This window comes from Hoplias malabaricus, chromosome 8 (genome assembly GCF_029633855.1).
Source record: "Hoplias malabaricus isolate fHopMal1 chromosome 8, fHopMal1.hap1, whole genome shotgun sequence".
NCBI lineage: Eukaryota > Metazoa > Chordata > Actinopteri > Characiformes > Erythrinidae > Hoplias > Hoplias malabaricus.
The window spans coordinates 9,308,021-9,334,895 of record NC_089807.1 but is presented as its reverse complement, the minus strand read 5'-3'; the positions used below and the strand labels follow the sequence as shown (position 1 = coordinate 9,334,895).

The following is a 26,875-nucleotide window of genomic DNA, read 5'->3' as shown; positions in this document are numbered from 1 at the left end:
GTGACTACCCAATGTCTGTAGTTTACATCCCTTCTCTCCTGTTACAGCAATACTGCAGTGTTTCTTGGGTGAGATTTTCTAGTTTAAACATCAGGAAAATCCTCTTGTAATGATGCACCTCAAAGGTTGGAGAAACTGCCGTAAGTGTTCATAAATAATTATATGTTATTTGATATATGCAAAAACATTTTGTAAAATGCAGTAAAAGCAGTGTCTTGCTGAAGTAACTGTGGACTTCATATTTTATTTACAAAACACCATCTAATTGATCAGTAAAAATAATGGAAATACACTCTGACTTAACATTAGTCAGTTAAGGAAAGGTTGAAAAGAATGAACTAATTGCGGATAGTGTAGTGTAGTGCAGCAGGTAGTGTTGCAGTCACACAGCTCCAGGAACCTGGAGGTTGTGGGTTCGATTCCTGCTCCGGGTGACTGTCTGTGAGTGAGTGTGGTGTTTTTCTCCGTGTCCGCATGGGTTTCCTCCGGGTGCTCCGGTTTCCTCCCACAGTCCAAAAACACACGTTGGTAGGTGGATTGGCGACTCAAAAGTGTGTGTGTGTGTGTGTGTGTTGCCCTGTGAAGGACTAGCGCCCCCTCCACGGTGTATTCCCGCCTTGCGCCCAATGATTCCGGTAGACTCTGGACCCACCGCAACCCTGAACTGGATAAGCGCTTACAGACAATGAATCAACTTCAAAGTCCTTGTGATGCTTCACTGACAGAAAGAATAGAGCTGCTGTGGTTGCTACTGTAGGCCCAGCACTGCAGAAACAGTATTATGGCAGGAAACCACCACTTTGTTATAGATTTTTGTACTGTGCTGTAAAAATGATTTACACTAGGGGGAGCCCCAGCAGCCAAAACCCCAAACCTTACATAGTGTTCCTTTAATAATACAACTCATTGACTTGTAGTTAATTTGACCACAGACGTGAACTAGCAGTTGAAAAGGGCAGTTTTGATTTTAGGTTTACTTTAAAACAAAAAGCTACTGAATAAATGAACAGCCAAAATAATCAATAGCTGAAGCTACAATTTTAGAATGTTGTCTATATATATATATATATATATATATATATATATATATATATATATATAGTTTATTCAATTCTTCTCATTATGATTTAAACACTGAATCACTCAGTGAATGGTTCAGAAAGAAATAATCATTTGGAGTAAATCTATGAAGGGAGCTGTGATTGCCTGAATATATTGGCCATCACCTGCAGTGACTCATGCTTTACTATCACTATGTTGCTACAGTAACAGAGGAGAGAGTATTATGGATACAGTAATGTATGAATCACTCATATCTCACTCAGTTTGGCAAGATACACATTAGTAAGCAACAGCGGTTTACACTTCACTGTTTGGGTTTACTTGTAATTAAATACTGTTTACACAATCTTGTCATGATGAATTTTTCTCTTGACAGTTTTGCAAGAGATTCTTGTACAGGTTGGGTGGTGAATATGTTAAAACTATTTGTATATACTACATATGTTTTAAAAGAATTTTGGATTTTCTGTTACATCTGCCCTTTACTAAAGTATTATCCTCCAGAGGAGTTACACTCCTCCTGCAGATATCTTTTTTTTTTTTTTATTCCCTACCCCTCCCTCAGGTTAATCCCTGCTCTGACTCAGCTGTTTTTCTGACAGCCAAAATAGCGCTGAGGCTGCACAGCTCTGTCTTTAATCTCTAATTTAACTGGGTTTAATCTGAACTTTAATCTGACATTGAGATGCTGAGATGAGCAGCTGACACACTAAAGCCTTTGCACATCTTTTACAGTCAAAACAAACACTTTCAGTGAATTAGCATCAATAACCCTCTCTCTTACTTTTTCTCATGCTCTCACTCTGTCTCTTTCTGTCTCATATTTCCAATCTCGGTATTGCCAAACAATAGCACCACCACCAACAGCAAAGATAACAACTACAATATTAATAATAAATTATGTTAACAAATTTATTCTCTAATACAACACACACTCAAACACACCTCAAATAACCCTTCATCAGCACTTTGAATGAAGTATGTGTTAGAAGTGTGTGTGTGTGTGTGTGTGTGTGTGTGTGTGTGTGTGTGTGTGTGTGTGTGTGTGTGTGTGTGTGTGTGTGTGTGTGTGTGTGTGTGTGTGTGTGTGTGTGTGTGTGTGTGTGTGTGTGTGTCCGTGAGTGTGAGATAAATGTAGGTCAAGGGTTTGCTCAGAGAGAATGTATGGGGGTGTGTGTGTGTGAGTTATTTCAGAATGCTGAAGCCCAGCTGGAATGCAGATGAAGTATTTTAAAGACACAAAAACATTCACACACACACACACATGCAAGTAATTTCCTGTGTATTTTACCTGGTTTTCCGAAAGTATTTCCCTGGGTATTGTACTGGTTGTACCTATGTACTGAGTGTTGGAAGGGTAATTTCCCACTTGTTTTCCTTTGTGTTTGGCAGATAATTTCTCAGGTGTTGTACTGTATCTACAGTGGGTAATTTCTTTTTTGGATGTTCTTTGAAATGGAAACTCCACCCTACATTCTCTCTCTCTCTCTCTCTCTCTCTCTCTCTCTCTCTCTCACACACACACACAGATGAATGAAATGGGAACAGTATGTAGGTCATTCTCCCTCTCTGTGCTGCATATTTAATTGACTATATTTTTAGATGAAAAGAGATTCTCCCTATATGCCCTCTGTGTGCATTGCATGTGTAGTGTCTCAGTCTCTCTCTCTCTCTCTCTCTCTCTCTCTCTCTCTCTCTCTCTCTCTCTCTCTCTGTCTCTCTCTCTCTCTGTCTCTGTCTCTGTCTCTGTCCCAAATTTTAAATGAATCACAGCTCATATTATTTGTGTTATATCTTATTTTGGGACCTTTAGTGAACTTTATGAAATCAGAACTGATTTGTGAAGGTGCATTCATATTTGGGTTTAATTTATTTAAATATGTGCATTAACTATAAACTATGTTACATAACACACTCACTATCTTTCATTTGATGTACTTTAACTTAATTGTTTTAAATAATATGTAGCTTATGTTCAAATTGTTATTTTGCCAGTTCCTATCAAAAAATTACAGCAACAAAAAAATTGTTAGACTTTTCCATTGCAAATGGACGACAAATAGAGAGAAATCTTTTCCTGTCTTACAGTGTGGCACATTATTCACGTATTATGTTTGACAGATAAAACAAGAGCTCGCAAGAAGCAGACAACACTAATGATAAAACAGATTATTACAGTGAGAATACTGAAGGGCATAATGACATATTAAACATTAAACAGCTGATACTACATGTTGTGTATTAAAGGGAAGCCAAACTGCAGATAGTACAGGCAGCTCCAGATTAACCTTCAGAAGCTGTGTTTAACAGTACTGATAATAAAATCGCACTATAATTTTGACTGAAGTAAGCAGAGAAATGTACACAGGGGAGATTCTAAACTCTTGTGTAAGAGATGAGACAAATATGTTTTATATATAAAAACATAGACTTAACATACTTGGTTTAAAGTCCCTCGGACTTAAAACTACCATGTCTGAAAGTTTGTAAACATACTTTAGAATGATTTCAGCTTTACTTTAATGTTCGCCTATTGCTGATGTAAATCTCCTAGGAAAATCCTGAAATAAAATATGAACCTCACTTAATGCCAAGCCTTGACTAGATGGGGTGTAAATCCTGTGGAACTTTTTTCTCTAGAGGAATAGCACTAATTGGTTGTCCTCAAACTTTTGGCCATATAGTGTACTGCAATCACAAATAAATCACGTTCTGCATTTAAAGGCCTTGAGGGTGTCTGGGAAGCACCTTTGGTCACAGAGGTTAAAGTGAAAGTTGTTTTTCCTCATGTATTTGTGGAGGTTGCAGTTCCTCTGTTTACTCCGAGTGATTATAATGTAAACAGTTCTGAGCTTCACAACCTGTTTCACCAGCTCACCAGTCACACACAGCTTATACATAACTCACAGACAATTCACACACAGCTCAAACACAACTGGAACAACAAGATATGACTCTTCATTGCTGCCTATCAAGTATGTCAATACTCAGTGTCAATTAAGGACTGATGGACCTTCAAATAGGAGTGAAGAACTTCTGAGAGATACTTAGCCTTTATGGAGTTCAGAGAGTGTTCTCTTTTCTCTGGTTATGAGGTTATGAATAGTGCAGAAGATGTTTTGGTCTGTCAGTCATGGCTTACATAGAGAGGGAGAGAGAGAGGGAAAAAAGGCCTTGCCTCCATGATATCACACACACACACAAAGACAAGAGCAGCTGTGATGGAGCAATTTAATGGGTGTATGTATGAATAAATAATGACTTGATGACTTCAGGAGACACTGGTATCTCTATTTTTCTCCCTGATTCTTTCTTTCTCTCTCTCTCTCTCGCTCTCTCTCACTCCTTGCTCCCTCAAATTTGTCTGAGTCTCTCTGTATACACACACACACACACACACACACACACAGTAGCAGTAGTCATCTGTATGAAATAATATTTGATTAGGAATCAATTCAAACTGAAATGTGTGTGTGTGTGTGGGGGGGTGTAGCAGGTTGAATTTGAGTGGGTGTGGCTGTAAAGTCTGAATAATTATGACAGCTCTAGGCTATTGGCATTGAATTCTACTCATATGAAAATAATAGTAAACAGAGTGGGGATCACAACCTCACATTGCTTGTGTTCTCTCTCTCTCTCTCTCTCTCTCTCTCTCTCACACTCTCTCTCACACACACACACCTTTCACACCACAATTCAGTGGTTTTGTTTAACCGTAACCAACTACAAAAAATGTATTATTATACATTTTTTATAGTTAATAATAAATAAGAATTGTGATGTGTTTTATTGAGAGATTATCGATCTCTTTCTCTCTCTCTCTCTCTCTCTCTCTCTCTCTCTCTGTGTGTGTGTGGAGAACCTATCAAGTGCAGAGATGCTATATTGTGAGGCTAGGCCTGAAGTGACTCAGCATTGTCTGTCTCTCTCTCTCTCTAGCTCTCTCTGTCTCTCTCTCTCTCAAATATGAAATTAATTAATGAATATCCAGAAATAGGCCCCCAGTATACATTTCATCATCCAGTGTGTGTAGGTGTAGCCAGATTAAAATTTTATGCTGTGAGGTTTTTGGCTTCTTAAACAGTAGTCCCTGGGGTCTTATGAATATATCTGGGACATGCTTTGGTCAAAATACCATAAGGATCAAACACCACAGCACTGTTCTCACCCTGTCGACCCAACCCTGTTCCTTTAAATATGAAAGAATCACACAAAGCTCAGCACGGCTGGGACAAAGCTAAAAATAAATAAGATCCATATTAAGCTTTGTGCTTTGTTCTCTTTTATAATTCCTGAACTGTTTAAAATAAATAGATCTTTTTCTATTAAGCTATTTATTGGAACAGACCAGGAAGCTTGAGTTTTGAGGAGAAGGAAGTGCACTAATTGGATTTAGTCTAATACACGCATACACATCACATTCTCTCTCTCTCTCTCTCTCTCTCTCTCTCTCTCTCTCTCTGGTGCTGAGAGTGTGTAATGGGTGCTGATTGAGTTTGAAGAATGTATGTGATGGTTTTGATTAGATGAAGGCATTGTGCTCAGTTGCTTGTTCCTCTGCTCAAGAGAAATATTATTGATGCCAGAAGTAATGTGTATTTAACCATTTTTCTGTTTAAGCATCTGCATTCACACAAAGGAAATTAGCTACTCCAGTTCACATTTTATTAAATGTTTATATTATATTAAATTGTTTATGTTGTATTTCCCCCCTTAGACATTAAAAGAAAAAGGTTGGTATAGTAACACAAATCTGATGTGGAACCACTGGGTGCAATAAAAAACAATCAGCTTAATTTCTGTCTTAAAGAAATTTGGATCCAGAAATCCTAATTTACACATAACACTTTATTAAGTAATGACCACATGACTTTTGTAGTGTATTGCATATTACAAAATATTTTTATATTTAAATAACCACACCCATCCACTGGTACCGTATCCTTAATAAAAAAAGAGATACTAATGATGTTCAGTTTTCGCTCTCTCTATCTCTCTCTGTACATTTAGTGGCTCTTATGTGGTTCTTCTCTCTGCTGTGGTATAAATTAGCAGTAGCTACATGCTAGTCTGCTAATGGAGAACAATAGGTTTTGTGTGAGTGAGTTTTTGTGTGAAGAACATTCTTGACAATAGAAGTCTGTGAGTTCACTGTACAGCACATTCCAGCAATCACAAACACACACACTCACAAACACACACAAGAGAAATATAAAGGCTATCACAGCAATTTTATAGTAATTTTAGGCATGTTACACTCACAGAGGAAGTACAACACTACCTAGAATACTTCACTGGCCTAGTGCAGGTTGACTGTGGGAGTTGGCCAAACCTGCATTGTACCCCACTGTACACACCTACAGTTAGCCATTCAGCAGGTGTCTGAATAGAGCTTTAACAGTTCAGTGTGTGATCACAATGGTGTCACAGTATCTACACACTATAAATTAAATATATTATTATAGACTCGTTGATAATATAGAAATATATGAAAGTAATAACCCTAGTTAACACTTTCTAATAACACACTCTCTCCCTCTCCCTCTCTCTCTCTCTCTCTTTAGGTTGTGTAGTTTGACACTGAAGAAGTTGGTGGTGTTGAGGGAGTTGGATAAGGAGCTAATCTCGGTGGTCATCGCTGTCAAAATCCAGGCAAGAGCATTAATTAATTAATTCAATCATTCAGCATTTTGTAGCTCCTGCAGCACTGCAGTGTTTGATTTACAGACACACATATTGTAATATACCACTCAAATATTACCCTAATTATAACTGCTCTTTACTGATCCTGAGCAATGACGAACCAGTTGAAAGGGGACAAATAAAGTGGACAGTGAGTGTAGTGTTCTCCCTTTGTCAGCGTGAGTTTCCTCTAGGTGCTCTGGTTTCCTCCCACTGTACAAAGCACCTGCTGGTTGGTGGATTGGCTAATTAAAACATCCCCAGAGGACTGGCACCCCATCCTGGGTGTGAGTCTGATTTGCGTCAAGTGATTTCTGGTATAGGTGGACCCTGAACAGGTCGAAGAAGTTGCACAATATGAAAGAATGTATGTGGCTGCATATAATTTGAAATGGTGCTTGGTGAATTAGTGGAATATATATGTGTGTGTGTGTGTGTGTTGGATTGATTGGCACCCTGTTCGGTGTGTTCGGCTGTGATTCTGGGTAGGCTGCGACACTGAACAGGATTAAGCAGTTACCAAAAATTATTGAAGGAGTATTGCTCTGAGTAGTGCAGTTTTAACCTGTCTGTTTTGTTTTTCAAGTCTCCTTTCTTTAAAGTGATGTTAGTTTAATGTCAACCTCCTGCATAAATGATAAATAAATGCTGATGTTTTGTGTGTGTTGTATGTAATTTACATAAACTGTGTGACCTCAGGGCTCAAAGCGTATCCTGCGCTCTCATGAGATTGTACTGCCCCCTACTGGAGCAGTGGAGACTGACCTTGCACTCACTTTCTCTCTGCAGGTAAACGCACATACAAACACAGGAACAATAGCATTTCGATAATAAAATCCACTTTATAGATAAATGTTTGTCTAAACCTGCTCACCCAGTGTTTCCTCAGAAATGAAATGATTAATTTGTTTTTACAACAGATATTGTGACATTGTTGTGATGATTTGATGGCCTTTAGCTACTTAATCAGTAATGACCTCAGGTGCTAATATTGGATGATTTGTCTTGGTTTACAAACACCACAACAACTCCTCACACATCTATCAGATGAAGTGCCATCACTCAAAAAAGCACAGTTCAACTGCTTTCCCGCCAAATCCAGGGGTCTTTGTACCCCTCTAGCCCACAATTATCATTAGACATTGTGTCAGCATTAGACTCATGTGCAGCTGCTCAAAAGTGTGACATTTCATTTAATGTTTTTCCACAAAAATTATACAGTCTTAACTATATGCACTTTAAACTAGCTGAATTCCCAATTTATAATGTCATCTCCAAATTTTGGGCATATAATTTATATGGCCACAAACTGATGTACTAGCCTACATACCAACTCACACATATGACCCTACATAATGATAAATACATATTGATGCTGAATAATTGTATGGCTGTAGTCCCATTCACTGTTTGTGTGTTTAAAGTACCCTCATTTCCTGAAGAGAGAGGGAAATAAGTTGCAGATTCTGCTGCAGCGGAGGAAGCGTTACAAGAACAGAACTATTCTGGGATATAAAACACTTGCTGCTGGATCTGTGGACATGGCAGAGGTGCTAAACTTCCTTAAATCTCAATACTTTGATTGTAATGATAATATTTATAATACCACTTGTGCATAATAAATATGTTATTATAATATTAATAATACATCAATGCATTTAGGGCTTTTTGGAGACACTTGTAAATGTAGCATTGTGAGTCTTGCTCCAGGGCTCTAACTGGATTACCATAGTGTGCTGACCCGAGCTGGTAATCTAACTGCAGCCTTTTCCTTAGAAAGCCCATACAAAACTACAATACTCCAGCCACCATTTATTAATATGGGACTACATATTATCCCAGTACTCACTGGGGAGGTAAAAAGACATATGATTCTAAATCAGTTGACAGGAGGTTGAGATCTGTACGATTTACTATATAATAGTTGTTTATGCTGTAAGTTGAGAAGGGAAGGAGCTTTCAAAAATGTTGTGCTACTATAATATGTTATTATATTATTCTGTTGAAATTGCTCAATATTAAAACATACACAATATACCCAAAAGTTGTAAGACTACATTTGGTCCGAAGTTTATGCTCTTCTTTACTGAAGTAATAATTTCCAATTGTCACAGAAATTTTTATACCAGATGTTGCTTTGAGTATTGGATGGCATTCAACAATGAGAACATTAGTGAGGTTTTGATGGTGGATGATTAGATGATTAGATTAGGACCATTAGACACCTTAAAATGGTCGCTCATTATAAGATTTATCTAACTCTTGGATGTCATATATCTACAGTCTACATATTTTGAATAAAAACGTGTGTGTGGTTTTGTGTAGGTGATGCAGCACCCAGCTGAAGGTGGCCAGATTCTCTCTCTGTGTGGACATCAGAAAGATCTTCAGGGGAAAGTGGCTGAGATTTGGATTTATTCTCTCTCCAGTCAACCCATTGATCATGAGGAGGCAGCTCTGCTGGGACAGAAAATCAAATCCTCCGGTAACACACACACACACACACAATAAATGCTACAGTATATTTTTATGTATATAATTTATAAATGTAATATAAACAATATTATGTATTTTTATGCTAATTGTTTTTTATTATTTCATCAAAATAGATTAATTATATGAAGAATTAAAGCACTGGCCCTGATGTTAAATCTCAAAACAGCAGAATATATACATTTGCATCAGCAATTATTTGAAACATATGTTTGTGTGTATTTTGTTTGTAGATAATTACTCTGAGGAGGAGTATGAGAGTTTTTCCTCAGAGCAGGAGGCGAGTGATGATGCTGTTCAGGGACAGGTCAGCCAGTTAATCATTTTATATCTATTTCATGGTTTATATTTTGTATTTACTATTCAATTTGAGATATGTATATAGCTTTATTTTTGTGTGTAGACTATGTTTTAAAATGGTTATTAAGAGGGACCTTAAATTAACAACATAATATGGCATTAATTGGTCAGAAAGTGTAATTGGCTAAAAGCTTGCTCCAGATTTGTCATAAACCTGTTGCTGAGAGATAAACCTAATTTTAATTTTAATGTAGCTTTCATGGCTGGACAGAAAATATAACCTGATTGGTCCAAAATTCAATTGTTTTTTTTGTGTGTGTGTGTCTGTGGGCACACACTCACCAGGACCTTGAAGATGATGAATTTGATGTGAGGAAGCCTACAAAGCAGCGACGATCAATCGTACGGACAGCGTCCATTACAAGAGTAAGCATCGAACACATACACACTCACACATTTATGATTAGCTTTTTTCTAATGAATGTCTGTTTTCTGTGTGTATCATCATTAGCAGCAGAACTTTAAGCAGCGTGTGGTTGCTCTTCTGAAGCGTTTTCGTGTCTCTGATGAGGTAAGAGTCGCTAATGCCCCAGGCAAGATGCACTAAAAATCTGCTTATTTTATGCTGACATTTAATTTCTTTTCTTGGTTAAAGCTGCATACTGAATTTTTTTATGACAACTTTAAATCAGATTTATGCACATAAGGTGTGTGTGTGTGTGTGTGCGCGCATTTGATAGGTTCTAGATTCTGAGCAGGACCCTGCGGAGCCTCCCCCAGAAGTGGAGGAGGATTTGGAGAGTTTAGACTTTGAGAACCCAAGTGATAGTGGCCCAGAACTGGATGATGATGACAGTGTACTCAGCACACCAAAACCACAACTCAAGTCAGTGTTTGAGTGTGTTTCCTGTAGTCATTTATAGATTGTAATAACATGTGTATAACACCATGTACATAATTAGTTTATTTTATTTTCTAACCCCGTGTGTTTGTGTGTTTAGGCCATATTTCGAGGGTGTGTCTCTTTCCAGTTCTCAGACAGAGATCGGAAGCATTCACAGCATCAGGAGCCACAGAGAACCTCCAAGTCCAGTTAGTACACAAACGCATATAGATATATTTAAATTCATATACACTGTATTTTTAATATGTATCTTTCTATCTCTCAGATGGAACCTGATTTGTTGAAAGCTGTTGGAGGGAAGTTTCAAGTGGATGATGTTCCTGAGAGTGTTCCGTTTGTACGTAAAACAAAAAAGCACACTCACAAGCACAATCAGCAGGGGAAAAAGTCATAAACACTGCAGACAATTTGCAAACCTTATAAGAAAGCTATATAGTAGATTAAAAAAAAATTAACACATGGGCTATAAATAATCTGCACTATAATATAAAGTAACCGTAACACTATAATCCTACCCAAAATCTGATATTTAAAATAAATAAATAAATAAATAAGATAAATGGCCAGGCTTCCCTTATACTGATATACTGATATATTGATACATTGGCTCAAAAATATATCATTTTACCATAATTTTAACAGATGATGAGACTCTGATGATGAGATTTTAAGTAAGCGTGCGTGCGTCTTTGTGTGTGGGGCAGGGGCAGCCAGAGGTTGTGACTCCTACCACAGAGTTAGAAATGATGGACAATATGGACACCTTCCTGGAGAAGCTTCCCCCTACTGGCAAAATGACCAAAACAGAGTCACTGATTATTACCTCCAACAGGTAAGAATAAACTAACATTCACAATAGGTCATTACTCCTCACTCATTTTCTCTCTCTCTCTTTCTTTCTCTCTCCCTCCCTCTCTCTCTCTCTCTCTCTCTCTCTCTCTCTCATGCTCTGCTTGTTTTGTTGTGTGTGTGTTCAGGCAGGAACCGAAGCTCACTGGTCGCAGAGGGAGGAGCACATCGCTGAAAGAACGGCAGACGAACCGACCGCCCAACGAGAGAGCAAACAGTCTGGACAATGAGCGCTCACTCGATCCACGTTGCCAACTTCAGGTGGGAGGACAAAACTGCAGCAGGGAAGATAAAATTCAGTGAATCAGTCACTGAACCCGTGATTTAGGAAATTATTAAATTAATCTGTGAGTTAGTGAATGTGAATTTGCATTTATTTGCTCAGTTGCCTTAATATACTAGTGTATGTCTAACAAACACACATGCACGCGCACACACACACTAGTATAGAAGGGGGACTGAGCAGCACACACCTGTAGCGGTTGGCAGCCATCTTAGTGGATGTTGAGGAAGGCGACAGTACTGTTCCTTCAATGCACCCCATCCCCCGCTCCCGTTGAGTGAATAAATGGGTAAAATTATTCAGTTACTGAAAGAGAGTGTGAGTAAATCATTTGGAGAATGAGAGGGAGTGGGTTAGTTAATGATTCAGTGAGCAAATTAATTAACTTAGAAAGGGAAGGTCAAAAATAAGTAATTGTGTTTCCTGGAGATTGGAACTGCAGATAATAAATTATGAATGTATTATTAAATCTGCTAAAAATTGAGTAATGATTTGTTATATAATTACTAAAATATCAATATGTTGTGATAGATTCCTCGTAAAACGGTGTACGACCAGCTGAACCACATCCTGATCTCTGACGACCATCTTCCTGACAGCATCATCCTCATCAACACCTCTGACTGGCAGGGCCAGGTGAGTCTGTCCGTCACACACTCTTTTACAGTCGAGATTTCACTTAACACTATCATTTGAACGTTGTTTTAAATAGTTTAGTAAAATAACCTGCCTTACACATTCTCTCTCTCTCTCTCTCTCTCTCTCTCTCTCTCTCTCTCTCTCTGTCTCTCTCTCTCTCTCTGTTTCACTGTCTATTTCTCAGTATCTTTCAGATGTTCTTCAGAATCACAGTCTCCCTGTAGTGTGCACCTGCAGCACAGCTGACATTCAGGCAGCTTTCAACACCATCGTCTCTCGTATACAGAGATTGTGAGTCTCTCTCTCTCTCTCTCTCTCTCTCTCTCTCTCTCTCTTTTCTGTCTCTGTCTTTGTCTGTAATGAGTATGTATTACCCAATTAAGTCTAATTAAATGCAGTGACCCCCGGAAAGTTTTATCCACTCATACAAGATTGTAGTTCTCTGAATAGGAAAGGGGTTTTTAGACTAAAAACAGCAGTAAAGTTTAAAAAAAATGAGTTGAACTTGTTTGTAAAATCTGACAAAAAACAAATTGGTTTGTAGCTTATAGCTTAAATACGACAACAAATATGATTTTACATTGTTTTCTGTTACTATATATATATGTGTGTGTGTGTGTGTGTGTGTGTGTGTGTGTGTGTGTGTGTATATATATATATATATATATATATATATATCTCCTCAGTGATGGCAGGCTTTTTCTGCTCTTGGCTATATCAGCAACAGTGATACATTAAACAGTGATACTTTTCTTGTAAACAGACTCTCTCTCTCCCTCTCTCTCTCTCTCTCTGTGTGTGTAGTTGTAACAGTAACTCCCTCACTCCTGCTCCAGTGAAGATAGCAGTGGCTGGTGCTCAGCATTACTTGTCCGCTGTGCTCCGCCTCTTTGTCGATCACCTGACCCATAAGACTCCTGATTGGCTCGGCTATATGCGCTTTCTCATCATACCACTGGGTATGTGAATCAGCCTGCAGCTCATAAAACTTAGGTCAACACAGTATTCTCTAGACAATATATTAATATATACCATACTCTTTACTCTGTTTTATATATAATATACAATATGCACAGTAGAATATGCTATATGCACTTTGCTCTATGCAGCACTGTATATACAATATATTCTATATGTTGTACTTTGTACAGTATACTATAATGAGTACTGTTTATACACTAGACTGTTCCCCATACTACGCTCTCATTCCTCTCACTCCTCACTCTTCCTCTCACTCTTCAGTCCTCTCTCCCACTCCTTACTCTTCAGTGCTCACTCTTCGCTCTCATTCCTCTCACTCTTCAGTCCTCACTCCCACTCTCCTTCTCACACCTCAGTCCTCGCTCTCACTCTTCTCGCCTCCCTCCCACACTCACACCTCGCTCTTCTCTCTAATCTGACTCTTCGCTCTTCTCTCTCCCTCTCACTCCTAACTCCTTTCTCATATTCACTTCTCTCTCATTCCTCTCACTCTTCGCCCTCATTCCTCTCACTCCTGACTCTTCCTCTCACTCTTCAGTCCTCACACCCTCTTCTCACTCTCCTTCTCACACCTCAGTCCTCCCTCTCACTCTTCTTACCTCGCTCTTCTCTCTCCCTCTCACTCATAACTCCTTTCTCATGTTCACTTCTCTCTCATACCTCTCACTCCTCACCCTTCCTCACATTCTTCAGTCCTCACTCCCACTCCTCACTCTCCTTCTCACACCTCAGTCCTCCCTCTCACTCTTCTCGCCTCCCTCACACCTCGCTCTTCTCTCTCCCTCTCACTCCTAACTCCTTTCTCATGTTCACTTCTCTCTCATTCCTCTCACTCCTCACTCTTCCTCTCAGTCCTGACTCTTCCTCTCTCTTTAGTCCTCACACCCTCTCCTCACTCTCCTTCTCACACCTCAGTCCTCCCTCTCACTCTTCTCGCCTCCCTCGCACACTCACAACTCGCTCTTCTCTCTAATCTGACTCTTCGCTCTTCTCTCTCCCTCTCACTCCTAACTCCTTTCTCATGTTCACTTGTCTCTCATTCCTCTCACTGCTCACTCTTCTCTCTCATTCCTCTCACTCTTCAGTCCTCACTCCCACTCCTCACCCTCCTTCTCACACCTCAGTCCTCCCTCTCACTCTTGTCGCTTCCCTCCCACACTCACACCTCGCTGTTCTCTCTAATCTGATTCTTCGCTCTTGTCTCTCCCTCTCACTCCTAACTCCTTTCTCATGTTCACTTCTCTCTCATTTCTCTCCCTCTCAATCCTCACATCTTTTGATTCCTTCTTCCTTCAGAAAATGATAATCTCATTTATTGTACCTCAAATAAAAATGCAAAAACACTGGGTGGGGTGGGGGCTCATGGGGAACTTCCAGCATGAAACACTGGCTCTCACTGTTTGTTGTCTTTTGTTATTATTGTGTGTTGTGTTGGTGGTGCCAGGGGTTGTTTCGTGTGTGTGTGTGTGTGTGTGTGTGTGTGTGTGTTTTGATTTGGTGTGCAGTGAGATGTGTTATTGTCTGTGGGCTCATGTTCTGGCAAAATGATGTCTGCTGAACATCCCTGCCCCTGAATCTCACTACAAAGCAAACACAAATACTGCCCATTCACTTGAGGCCTTTTTTCCCCCCATATCTTTTTAAGGGCCAGTAAAGGCTGTTTAGTTTGCAGTGCAATACTCTGTGCATGCCACAATACATTTAGCTGCGGATGGGCAATATTGTCAAACAATCAGTCATGTTGACATTTAAAAAGTACAGGATATTCTTTGTTGTGTGTGTGTGCAGGTGCTCACCCGGTCTCTAAGTACCTGGCGAGTATAGATTACAAGTACAGCAGTCTGTTTCAGGACACAGCCTGGAGGGAATTGTTTTTTAAACAAGAGGCTCCTGTTATAGGTGAGAAACATGAAACCCTATAATCTTACTCTCTTATTCTCTCTCACTTTCTCTCAGATTGAATCAGTACAGTGGATGGTTTATTAAAATTATAACAATCAAATATAATTATAAATAGTACTGTAAGTATCTATATGAAAATCACATCATGATATATAAAAAATTATTTCCCTTTCTACAGTGCAGGATAATCCAGATGTTGTTACCAGGGTAACACAGTACATGTTGGGGGCTAATGGAGCTCATCAGTTGCCGATAGCTGAGGCTATGCTAACATACAAACAGAAGAGGTACACTCTCTCTCTCACTCACACACACAATCACACTCATAGACAAATGAGCACTCAACTGTATCATTGTAGATGTTTGTTTAATTTTTATTCATATTCAAAGCTTCTTGTTTACATTGTAGTTGTTTTAGGTACAGTATTATCAGTGTGTGTTTCTGTTTGTGTTCATTAATGCTCTGAAATGGCTTTGAATATGAGTCTGGTGTGGAGTGTTTGTTTTCATTGTCACTGTCATTGCGGGCAAAATTCAGAAACGGCAGACGTAATTAAATATCAACAAATATTAGTTTATCGGAAGGTTGTCAGTGTATGCATTTGTGCACATGTAAACTCATTTATAGAAATATAACATAGGACATATAAACCATAGAAGTGCTTATTTTAAAGCATATTTTTGTTTCTAATAGTGTGTTTTAACCTTTTTAATAATTAATTTTCTTTAGTAACCTGTCCTATTTTACATATGACCCATTCTGATCCCATTTCAAAAACAAAAATTTGAAACACAAGTTACAAAACAGTCGTTGAGGTGTTGTTACATTGGGATTTTAACCCAAAAATAATTACTGAATACAACAAGATATGTGAGGAAAAAAAATATGCTCCATTTTGTTTCTTTGATCTGTTTTGTATTTCTCAGATTGGCTTTTATGGTCAACTATAAAGAGTCTGGACTCTTATGTGTTATACCTTTTTAAATCTATCTATATCTATCTATATTTTAATAAAAAAAATTCTAGGTATCAACCAATGTTACCAGGAAATCACGAAAAGGCTCTTAAAGCTTCCAAATTGAACTGACACACCAGAATTTGCTTTTTCACTTGAAGTGCAGTATACATTTAGGCTGCTCCACTCAATAATGAACACTGATCTGATGAATTTTATATTTACATGATGCATAGTAATTAATATGTTAGCATTATGCTAAATGTCTGCATGTATCTGAAGCTGTGTCCTCTGCCCATGTCTGAAAACGACTGTAAACCTCACTGTTCACCCATCAGTGTCTGAGTGAATAACACCTTCTTTTCTGTTTATTTTTTGTCTTTTTTTCTTCGCCCACTCTGAAGGAAAAAGAGCTTTCATTTTGATTTTGCAGTAAGGTATTGTGGTCTGCCTGCCGCTCGCATACTTGTCATATTTGAAAAAAAATCTCTCTCTCTCCCTCTCTCGCTGTCCTCTAAGTAAAGCCTATGTATATATGTTTCATGAAGGAGACAATATGATGCTGCAGGACCAGTCATTTGCTGTTGATGCCATAATTTAGTAAAAAAAATAAACGAATATAAATATACAATGAACAATAATATTTATAATAGCTGGGTTTCCTGTGACATAATTTTATCTTCTTCATTCCTCAGTCATTAGTCCAACATCTCCAAAACTTTTGAAGGGAACCCTGAAACCTAAATAATGGTGTACGTGTCCAGCATGTTACATTACAATATGTTTTAGAAACCTAACAATATTTTTAATGTTTAAAAATAGATCAAATACTTCATGTTGTAGCTTTCTTTGTATTGTATTATATTACAAACATTATTGTTATTTCCAAAAAAATACTTGTGAATGGATATGTTGGGCTGCTCCTCTTTTCTTTTTTCCTTATTTTCTTTTTCATAATTGCTTCCCTGTTCATAATATCTTATCTATAATAATATTTTAAAAATATTTTATAACCCCTGCTCTCAATTGTTTTTTTTTTCTGATTGTGTTTTATGTCCCCCCTGGGCTGTGGTGAGATTTCATCATTCGATTCCCATGATTGGCTGAAACTGCTTTGTTTTTAATTCCTTGGGAGTGTGGGGGGGTGGCAGAAAAGGTGGCTGTTGTTTGGACAACAACTTGCATGTGATCTGCTTCCTTGTAGCTTCACTGACTTGGCAATGCCAGGCACATACATTTAAAAATGATTCAATAAACCCAGACACCTTACTGATGCTTCAGTTAAACTGCACATTATAAGATATATTTTTAAATTGTTAATAAGCCAGACCCTCTAATCAACAGCAGAAATCCAGAGTGAGTGTCTGATTTTACTCTACTATCAGTATCTCAGTGATTGATTGTCCATTTTCCTTGATTAGTATTTAATCAGCCCATGATAAGTATCGGTTTAGTACTGAAAGACAAATTTAAGGACCACATTAAACCTCTATAACTAATACATCCGTGTAGGCACTCGTTTATTTCTGCCTGTTTCTCTTTTCTGCAGCCCAGATGAAGATTCCTGTCAGAAATTCATTCCCTTTATTGGAGTGAGTGTTACTGTATTAGTTCATAATTTCTGTGCCCTCCTGTCTGATTAGTACCTAGATATTCTTAGGTTTCATGATAATATTGTATTTTGGCTCAAATAACAAGATCATATAGCAATAACAATACAAAAATAGTGTAGATTATTTTGCTTTGTTTTGAGAGCAGATGGTGAAGGTGGGGATTGTTGAACACAGCTCTGCAGCTTCAGGTCAGTTTCACAAAGATTTATTTATCAATTTATTTTTTATTGATTGGTTCATTTAGTGTGCACCCTTGCTCACATGTTTTTATCCTGTTTTCTCTTCCACACCTATTTTTCTTCTCTCTCTCTCTCTCTCTCTCTCTCTAGGTGATTCAGATGATGCTGCTCCATTGAGTTCTCTCCTCTCCTCCACTCCTCCTCAGATTTCTCCAGCTCTTAAAGAAGCTTCTCCCACTCCTCCCTCTTCTCCATCTGTACATTCACCTTTCAGCAGGTATGAAAAACTCTGCCTCCTGTAGGTACAAGAATCAGTGTAACATATTAAGAAGTTGATTGGTATCGGCTTTAAATGTGTTTTATATTTTTTCTGGGTGTGTGTCTGCAGTTCCCCTGGAGGTGGACATGGGGAGCTAATGGGTCTGCAGGTGGATTACTGGGTGGCTCCAACAGAGAGAAAGAAAGACCTGGAGAAGAGAGACTCCTCCTCCAAAAACACACTGAAGTGCACCTTTCGTTCGCTACAGGTGAGCCGCCTCCCAGTGGGCGGGGCTGAGGCAGGGCCACAGCCTACCATGTCCATGACTGTAGTGATGAAGGAGAAGAACAAGAAAGGTGAGAACATGCTTGAATACAATCTTATGTGCAGCTGCACTAGAGAATCCCATTATATGTTTTTTCTATAAAGATTTCACAAGATTTCACTCATTTGAATTGGTGTCTAATAATTTTAGAATATAGTTTATTATACAGTTTGTTGCTCATTGATCGGAATGTTTTCCCTCCTGGGTAGTTATGTTCTTGCCCAAGAAGACGAAGGATAAAGACGTGGAATCTAAGAGTCAAGTGATTGAGGGAATCAGCCGATTAATCTGCACTGCCAAGCACCAGCAAACAATGCTCAAAGGTAATCAGTCAATTCATAAGACTCCATCACACTACAGGCAAAAGTGATTATTCAGTCATTCAGTGTTAGACATAAACTAGCAGGCTACTTTATCAGAAACACTCCACTTCTAGTTTCACATTTTGGTAACTTTATTAGAAACCCACCCTTTTAAATTAACTTTTGGCCACACAGATCTTTCTGGTTCCTGTTGCGTGTCTTCACGCAACCTCTAACCTGTTTATTAAGTTGTAGTGTCTTGCCTTTATTCTTTGGAATCCCTCTTTTTTATGTAATGCAGAGATAATGAGGAACAGTGTAAAGGCTGATTGACTGATTGATTGTTTTCTCTACAGTATTGATAGATGGTGTGGAGTGGAATGATGTGAAATTTTTCCAACTCGCAGCTCAGTGGTCTTCTCATGTGAAGCACTTCCCTCTGGCAATTTTCGCTCACTCCAAGGGGCCATACTGACAGACAGCACCCCTTTCTAATCATCTCCCTGTATATACAAACTATACTTCTAAATCATCCATTTTGTGCCAACTGCCTTTAATGCCCTGCTGCTGTCTGCCCAGTTGTATCGTTTAAGTCTTAATTTAAATACTTTCCTTTTTAAAATTCATTGTTTTGTTGTATTTCACTTTATTTTTATGACAGATTTGCAGCAGGGTGGAGCACTAATTCTGCTGAGCAATTTTAAACCACCCCTCATTGTGTTTTTCTTAGAGCCTAACTCCAAATTAATTAACTGATCACATGGATTGATTAACTGGCTTTGAGTGTGTACTCCTATACCACACACACACACAAAATGGAAAAGATGACAGCATTATTAGCAGCCTTATTTCTGAATGAAACAAACTATCACTGAATAATCTGCGGAAAATCAGTGGAAAAAATAGCTGAATAGTTTTTAAAAGATGTCACCAAAAATCCTAAAAAAAAAAAAACTTCAGTCCCTCTGTCTAAGATTCCTGCTCTCTCAAAGTAACAGTTCAGATAAAAGCAAAACTCACGGTTTTTCCACCTTTAACCTAAATCAGCCAATACATGTTTGGTTTCTGAGGTCAGACAGAGTGTGTGTAGCGTGTACTAAACCAATCCCTCCAGTAAAAGTGTTACTTGGGCAAAATTCTGACTGCATTAAAAGTATTATGTATACATCTAAGATTTAAAGATCTTTTGGTAACATATATTTGTAATTAAAATTAAAGCATTCTCCAGTTTTTTCTTTTTATATTAACTGTTATATATATACAAAATAGATCCTAAAATATTAAGTATTTTGAAAATAATAAGCAAGCAGAATGTATTCATCACTGCATTTAATGAGTTCCATCAAGGAAAAAGTGCTGCAAACGTATGTGCATTGTTTTGTTCTGTTCTTGAGGATAATATTGTATTCAAAAGTATGTGTAAAGTAGGCCTCTGCGACCCTTTAATAAAATGATAATTGTCATTTTTAATACTATAAAACAGTTACCATAAAATGACAAAAGAGTGGGAGAATGTGGGAATTTTCAATTACAATTATACATTATACAAAAACACTTTAATACTTGTTTGTGCACCTAATAAAAGTACCTTCCCAAGAAACACATGTACATAGAGGTGTTGAAGAGGCAAGTCAGAATAAATTGTTTAAATTCTGTGTTTAGAGGAACATTTTAAAATTTCCATTATCAGTCAACACAGGAACTGGTCTGCATACAACATTGTTCCTGTCTTTTTGGATCTTTATAGTCAAAAATAAAAAGCTAAAACTCCGGATCTGTTCTCTGACCCAGCCACAGTGCAGCACATTAAGAATACACACTTCATTTAAACACCAAAAATGTAGGTATAGAATATCAGGGGATAGCAGATATATATAAATCAATATATCATCATAATTGAATCAAATGAAATCAGTATTTGTATTGTAGCAGTACATCAATACTGAAGCTTTGAGGAGAACACTAACTGTTGAATTAAGTGCCTACGTTTAATGAGTTTAATCTTCCATCACTTCAGACGTTAAACATGTGTCGGCCGATTGACTTGATTTAGGGTGAGGGCGGAGAAGCACTGGGAACTGTACTTAGTTATCGCTTGAATGTGCAATATACTGATTAACAGAGAGAAATGAAAAATTGTGTGGAATGATCTCAGGATGTGTGCATTTGTCCTGTTTTTTGCACTGAACACATCTCCACTCCTTTATGAACTGAAACAGTTGAAGGATTTTTAGCGTACATGTATATCGTCTCTTCACACTCGTGTATGTTTTCTTTTTTTCTTTTGTGTGTGTTTATAATTCTGAATGTAATGGAAGGTACTGAAGACTCAAGCACTTTTATTGTATAAATCTGTGGAGGGACTGCATTTTTTTTCCTCCCTCGTTTGTTATGTAGATATTTTGCTAGTTGCTCAGGCTCCATTTCAGCAACGGCACTAACAGCACATTAAGAAAACAACTGTGACTGTATTTGACTGTACTCAAATGTTTTATGTCCTAATTTCCATAATGCCGTGGCATAAGACCATTTACATTTTATAGTTTTAGAACATTGCCATTACGTTTTGAAAAAAAAAAAAAAACCTCACTGAAATTCACTTATAATTGAAGCCAGTGGGTTGGTGCTTTAAAAGAATATTCCGGTGTTGTCAACGGTGTTTGCACTTGCATAGTCTGTTTCCTCAGTCAGTAAAAGATGTTTCCCTGAACAGATGAAACACAAAACAAACAAGAAAATGAACCATTAATACCCATTATTTCAATAGAAACACCGAATGTGCAGATGTCTATGGATTTCTGGACATAGAGTATAAAAATTAAGGGAATATTTAGGTATATCCAAACCTTTGACTGCTACTGCATCAAGCCTAATTGTTTTATAAAGCATTGAATAATGCTTATAGTTCCAAATGGTACTGGCTGTGTCTTCTGTTTTTCCTGATCTTGTAACAAGGTGATTGTTATTGCAGCTTAACGCTCAGTTTGACATTTTGATAACTATGCTAACAAAGCCCAACGGCTAATGTGCAAAAATATAACAGCAAACTTTTAAAGTAGCACAAGACCATAAACCAGCAGTGTAAAAACACATCAGTTCTTCATAGCGGTGGTTCTTCAGATTGTGTCATTCATCTAATTTACAGTTTGATAATCCATATGTTTGATCAAAAACCACCATTGATTTATTTCATTTCCAGGCCACACATTAAGTGCTAGTTATACATTTTTCAAGAGATATTTCTGATTAATTTAGATATAAGATAATCCCCATGCATAGGGTCATAGGGAATTAACTGGACCCCCCAGAAGTTTCCAAAAGTGATTTTTCTTTATATTTATTTTTATTTTATTTTATAATTATTATATAAAGTGCAAAGAAAATGGAACCCATATCAACCTTGCAGACCTGGTGTCACTCCAAAACTGTTCCCCATCAGACAATCTTCCTTACCACATTCATCTTTGAGGGACAGGACACAAAATCAGGCACAGCACCTGCTACAGACCAGAACATATCCACAGGTGTTTGTGTCCATCTTTCCACTGTGAGACGAACAATTCAACTGTGGGTCTGAAATGATTTAGAGCCGTCCAAACTGATAGAAAAAAGGAAATAAACACAATAAAAGAATATTTGCACTAACACACCATAAACTGGTCTGGAAGAAAGTTTTTGGACATGTGTATTTACAGTTTATAATTGGATATATTTAGACTGTGATAAGCACAAAATTAAACCAGTGATGCAACAGGTAGTGTCGCTGCTATGCAGCTACAGGATCCTGGAGCTGTGGGTTCAATTCCCGCTTCAGGTCACTGTCTGTAAGGAGTTTGGTGTTTTCCCTGTGCCTATTTGGGTTTCCTCAAGATGCTCCGGTTTCATTACACAGTCCAAGAACACCTGCTGGTAGTTGATTGTCTATTTTATAGTGTCCATAGGGGTGAGAGTTTGCACTTAATTGCTGTTTTAAATTTAAATCAATTGTCCCTTTTACCTGTTCTTACTCCAAACTAATCATCCAAGTTATGTTTGGTATCTGAATTTTGCTTCTTCAGTACAGAATGACACATTCTTGTTTAAAAAGGGAATATAGTGAGGTAGCGCACAAGTAGCACGGTACTAAATAGCTTCTAATATTTGCATGACAGTAATTGTATATGCAAGCTACATTAGAGTTAGCTGCATTATCCTGTTATTAGCTACATTAGCAAAGTTCTAAAGTTAAAGAAGCAAACTTCAGACACAAAACATGTCTGAGGATTATTTTTTTTTTGGTCATATTAAATATTTTGAATTTGCAGTGTTTTTGGGAATGTAGTCTAGTTATCTGTGGATGTTGCTAAGAAAGCAGAAAAATTGTCACTTATTTCATAACAGTCAATATCCATTTCATATCACATTTTATGTTTTCTTTTATCATTGTGAATAAGTTTGGAGGATGTGCTCATAGAATAAAAGTAGATGAATTGTATTTGTTAAAAAAAGGAAAAAACGAATGTTAAAAATACTACCACTGTATTTCCTGAGTGGGGAATAATAAAACTACACAAACTAATGTGTTTGTTCTCATTTCTCATGTTGAAAGGGTGTGTGTGTACGTACACATACAGGTGCTGGTCATAAAAGTAGAATATCATGAAAAAGTTGATTTATTTCAGTAATTCCATTAAAAAAGTGCAACGTGTATATTATACTCATTCATTACACACAGACGAATATATTTCAAGTGTTTATTTCTCTTAATTTGATGATTATAACTGACAACCAATGGAAACCCCAAATTCAGTATCTCAGAAAATTAGAATATTGTGAAAAGGTTCAATATTTAAGACACCTAGTGCCACACACACTAATCAGCTAATTAACTTAAAACACCTGCAAAGGCCTTTACATGGTCTCTCAGTCTAGTTCTGTAGGCTACACAATCATAGGGAAAACTGCTGACTTGACAGTTGTCCAAAAGATGACCACTGACACCTTACACAAACAGGGCAAGACACACAAGGTCATTGATAAAGAGGCTGGCTGTTCAGAGCTCTGTGTCCAAGCGCATTAATAGAGAGGTGAAGGGAAGGAAAAGATGTGGTAGAAAAAAGTGTACAAGCAACAGGGATAACCGCGCCCTGGAGAGGATTGTGAAACAAAACCCATTAAAAAATGTAGGGGAGATTCACAAAGACTGGACTGCAGCTGGAGTCAGTGCTTCAAGAACCACCACACACAGACATATGCAAGACATGGGTTTCAGCTGTCGCATTCCTTGTGTCAAGCCACTCTTGAACAAGAGACAGTGTCAGAAGCGTCTCGCTTCCAAAAAGGACTGGACTGCTGCTGAGTGGTCCAAAGTTATGTTCTCTGATGAAAGTAAATTTTACATTTCCTTTGGAAACCAAGGTCCCAGAGTCTGGAGGAAGAGAGGAGAGGGACAGAATCCACGTTGCTTGAGATCCAGTGTAAAGTTTCCACAGTCAGTGATGGTTTGGGGTACCATGTCATTTGCTGGTGTTGGTCCACTGTGAGGTCGACGGTTAAAGCAGCTGTCTACCAGGACATTTTAGAGCATTTCATGCTTCCTGCTGCTGACCAACTTCATGGAGATGCAGATTTCATTATCCAACAGGACTTTGGCACCGGTCAAGAGTATTGTGAAGAGATGAAATACACCAGACCCAACAACGCAGAAGAGCTGAAGACCACTATTAGAGCAACCTGGGCTCTCATAACACCTGAGCAGTGCCACAGACTGATCAACTACATGCCACGCCGCATTGCTGCAGTAATTTAGGCAAAAGGAGTCCCAACTAAGTCCCAACTTGAGTGCTGTACGTGCTCATACTTTTCAGCATTTCTAAAAATCTTTTTTGTATTGGTCTTAAGTAATATTCTAATTTTCTGAGATACTGAATTTGTGGTTTTCATTAGTTGTCATTTATAATCATCAAATTAAAAGAAATAAACACTTGAAATATATCAGTCTGTGTGTAATGAATGAGTATAATATACAAGTTTCACTTTTTAAATGGAATTACTGAAATAAATAAACTTTTTCATGATATTCTAATTTTATGACCAGCACCTGTATATGTTTTCCCATGAATATAGATTTTTGTTTTCTGTTTGAAATGTATCTGTTGTTCCACAATGGGACATAATGTGGATTGGAATTATGCTTATATATTATTTTCCAGTGTAACAGAACTTGTTGATGGAAAGGCATTTGATAGGCAGTTTAGATACTTCAAACTTGTTTGAGGAAGAATTGGAGCCATTTAATCTTTAATATTCCATCAATAATTCCAAAATCGATTGCATTTATCCCTCCTCCTTCATATTTTTTTTTAGCAAATCTCCTTTTCTAATATAATGATGTTTATTATTCCATATTAAGTTAAAATTTTCCTTATTAATTTATTTCATCATTTTGGAAGATATAGCTAAAGAGTATGTAGGGTATATCAACCTGGAAATACTTTCCATTTTTGTTAATAAATTTCTTCCAAACAATGTTATGTCTCTCTGCAGCCAGGTATTAAGTGTTTTTCTACACTTATCAATGGTATTCTTAATTTTATTTTCTTCTTGTGTGTCTTTAGGATATCCATATTCCCAAATATCGAGTGCCTGTTTTAATACTCATGAATAATGAATACTCATCAACTCACATTGAGGCTCAAACACAAACCAGAAGCTTTGGAAAACAGTTCTATTGTTTGTAAAGCTAAAGGAATTTGTTATTTATTATTTAAGAAGAGTGTTGTATCATCAGCAAGTTGACTTATTATTAACTGCTGACCATTTATATTTAATCCTTCAATGTTAGAATTATTTATTGGACGTCCAATAATTCATTAACAATGATAAACAAAAGGTGAAATGCGGCAGAGGTCTTATTCCTCTTCTTAAAATGAATCTAGGGCATGTACCTTCCGGGAGTGAACCACAGCTGTTAATGTCTTTATGTAACAAAATAATCAAATCTAAAACCTATCACCAAATCGAAAATATTTAAGTGTATTGAATATAAATGAAAGCTCTACTGTATCAAAAGCTTTACAGAAATCTACAAAGAGTATAAACTCATTTTCCTTAATTAAGTGACTATAGTCAATAAGGTCCATAACCAGACGGATATTAATATGAACAGATCTTCCTTTCAGAAATCCTGACTGAGTAGTACTAATAATATTTGACAAACCTACTTTCAGTCTTGCCGCCAACACTGTTGTAAAACTTTTGTAATCTATATTTCAAAGAGTAATCTGGCATACATTGTTTAAAATTAGTTTGTCTTTTCCAGGCCTGGGAATTAACTTAATTATTACTCTTTGTTTCATTGTTGTCATTAGCTCTTTTTTATAAATACTTTCCTTTATGGCTTGGAATAATCTATTTAGCCTTAGAACACCCTCTCCAGGCACCCATGTCCCTGATGTGAATAGAAATCTCAGCATATGTTGCCCCGTCCTTGACCATATTTCTATTTCAATAGTGAAACGGGTCAAGTATATTTATCTGTAATCTTTAGAATCTCTGGTTATGGCTAAAATCTGCAGCCCAACACATAATTGGCCATAAGCAGGAAAAAAAAACTTTCTTTTAATTTACATTTGTTCATATACATATTTTGTTCATATTTTGTTGTATTTAGTTTCATTATGTTATAGAAAATGGTTTGCTTTACTTAAATTAATGATAATTATATCGTTAAAAATAGGGAAATGGGTCGTTCTCTGTTTTTATATTGTATGATTAGAAATGGAGAACCAATTAACAAAAGGTATACGGACCTGGGTGTCATTCATTCATTCATCTGTAACCCTTATCCAGTTCAGGGTCGCGGTGGGTCCAGAGCCTACCTGGAATCATTGGGCGCAAGGCGGGAATACACCCTGGAGGGGGCGCCAGTCCTTCACAGGGCAACACACACAGTCACACATTCAGACACTTTTGAGTCGCCAATCCACCTACCAACGTCTGTTTTTGGAGCGTGGGAGGAAACCAGAGCACCCAGAGGAAACCCACGTGGACACGGGGAGAACACACCAACTCCTCACAGACAGTCACCCAGAGCGGGAATCGAACCAGGCCCCTGGAGGTGTGTGACTGCGACACTACCTGCTGCGCCACCGTGCCACCCCCCTGG

At 37.7% G+C, this 26,875-nt stretch overlaps 1 protein-coding gene across 3 annotated transcripts in view; it reads left to right on the top strand.

Moving 5' to 3' along the window:
- The window catches only part of pacs2 (phosphofurin acidic cluster sorting protein 2), a 36,304-nt gene extending 13,030 nt beyond the window's left edge, over positions 1-23,274 (top strand). The window contains exons 2-24 of one of the 3 annotated variants that reach the window (XM_066678549.1): positions 6,627-6,714; positions 7,444-7,533; positions 8,169-8,294; positions 9,070-9,229; positions 9,471-9,544; positions 9,883-9,963; positions 10,052-10,108; positions 10,278-10,423; positions 10,539-10,629; positions 10,707-10,778; positions 11,146-11,273; positions 11,419-11,551; positions 12,105-12,209; positions 12,397-12,503; positions 13,017-13,171; positions 14,982-15,092; positions 15,274-15,382; positions 17,601-17,643; positions 17,810-17,852; positions 17,994-18,120; positions 18,232-18,458; positions 18,637-18,750; positions 19,086-23,274. In XM_066678549.1, the coding sequence (XP_066534646.1) occupies positions 6,627-6,714; positions 7,444-7,533; positions 8,169-8,294; positions 9,070-9,229; positions 9,471-9,544; positions 9,883-9,963; positions 10,052-10,108; positions 10,278-10,423; positions 10,539-10,629; positions 10,707-10,778; positions 11,146-11,273; positions 11,419-11,551; positions 12,105-12,209; positions 12,397-12,503; positions 13,017-13,171; positions 14,982-15,092; positions 15,274-15,382; positions 17,601-17,643; positions 17,810-17,852; positions 17,994-18,120; positions 18,232-18,458; positions 18,637-18,750; positions 19,086-19,204 (2,506 nt within the window). In that variant the 3' untranslated portion in view covers positions 19,205-23,274. Of the gene's footprint in view, positions 1-6,626; positions 6,715-7,443; positions 7,534-8,168; positions 8,295-9,069; positions 9,230-9,470; positions 9,545-9,882; positions 9,964-10,048; positions 10,109-10,277; positions 10,424-10,538; positions 10,630-10,706; positions 10,779-11,145; positions 11,274-11,418; positions 11,552-12,104; positions 12,210-12,396; positions 12,504-13,016; positions 13,172-14,981; positions 15,093-15,273; positions 15,383-17,600; positions 17,644-17,809; positions 17,853-17,993; positions 18,121-18,231; positions 18,459-18,636; positions 18,751-19,085 lie in introns of all 3 variants that reach the window. The other 2 variants (XM_066678548.1, XM_066678550.1) reach the window with 2 other exon arrangements.
- Positions 23,275-26,875: the final 3,601 nt, after the last annotated feature.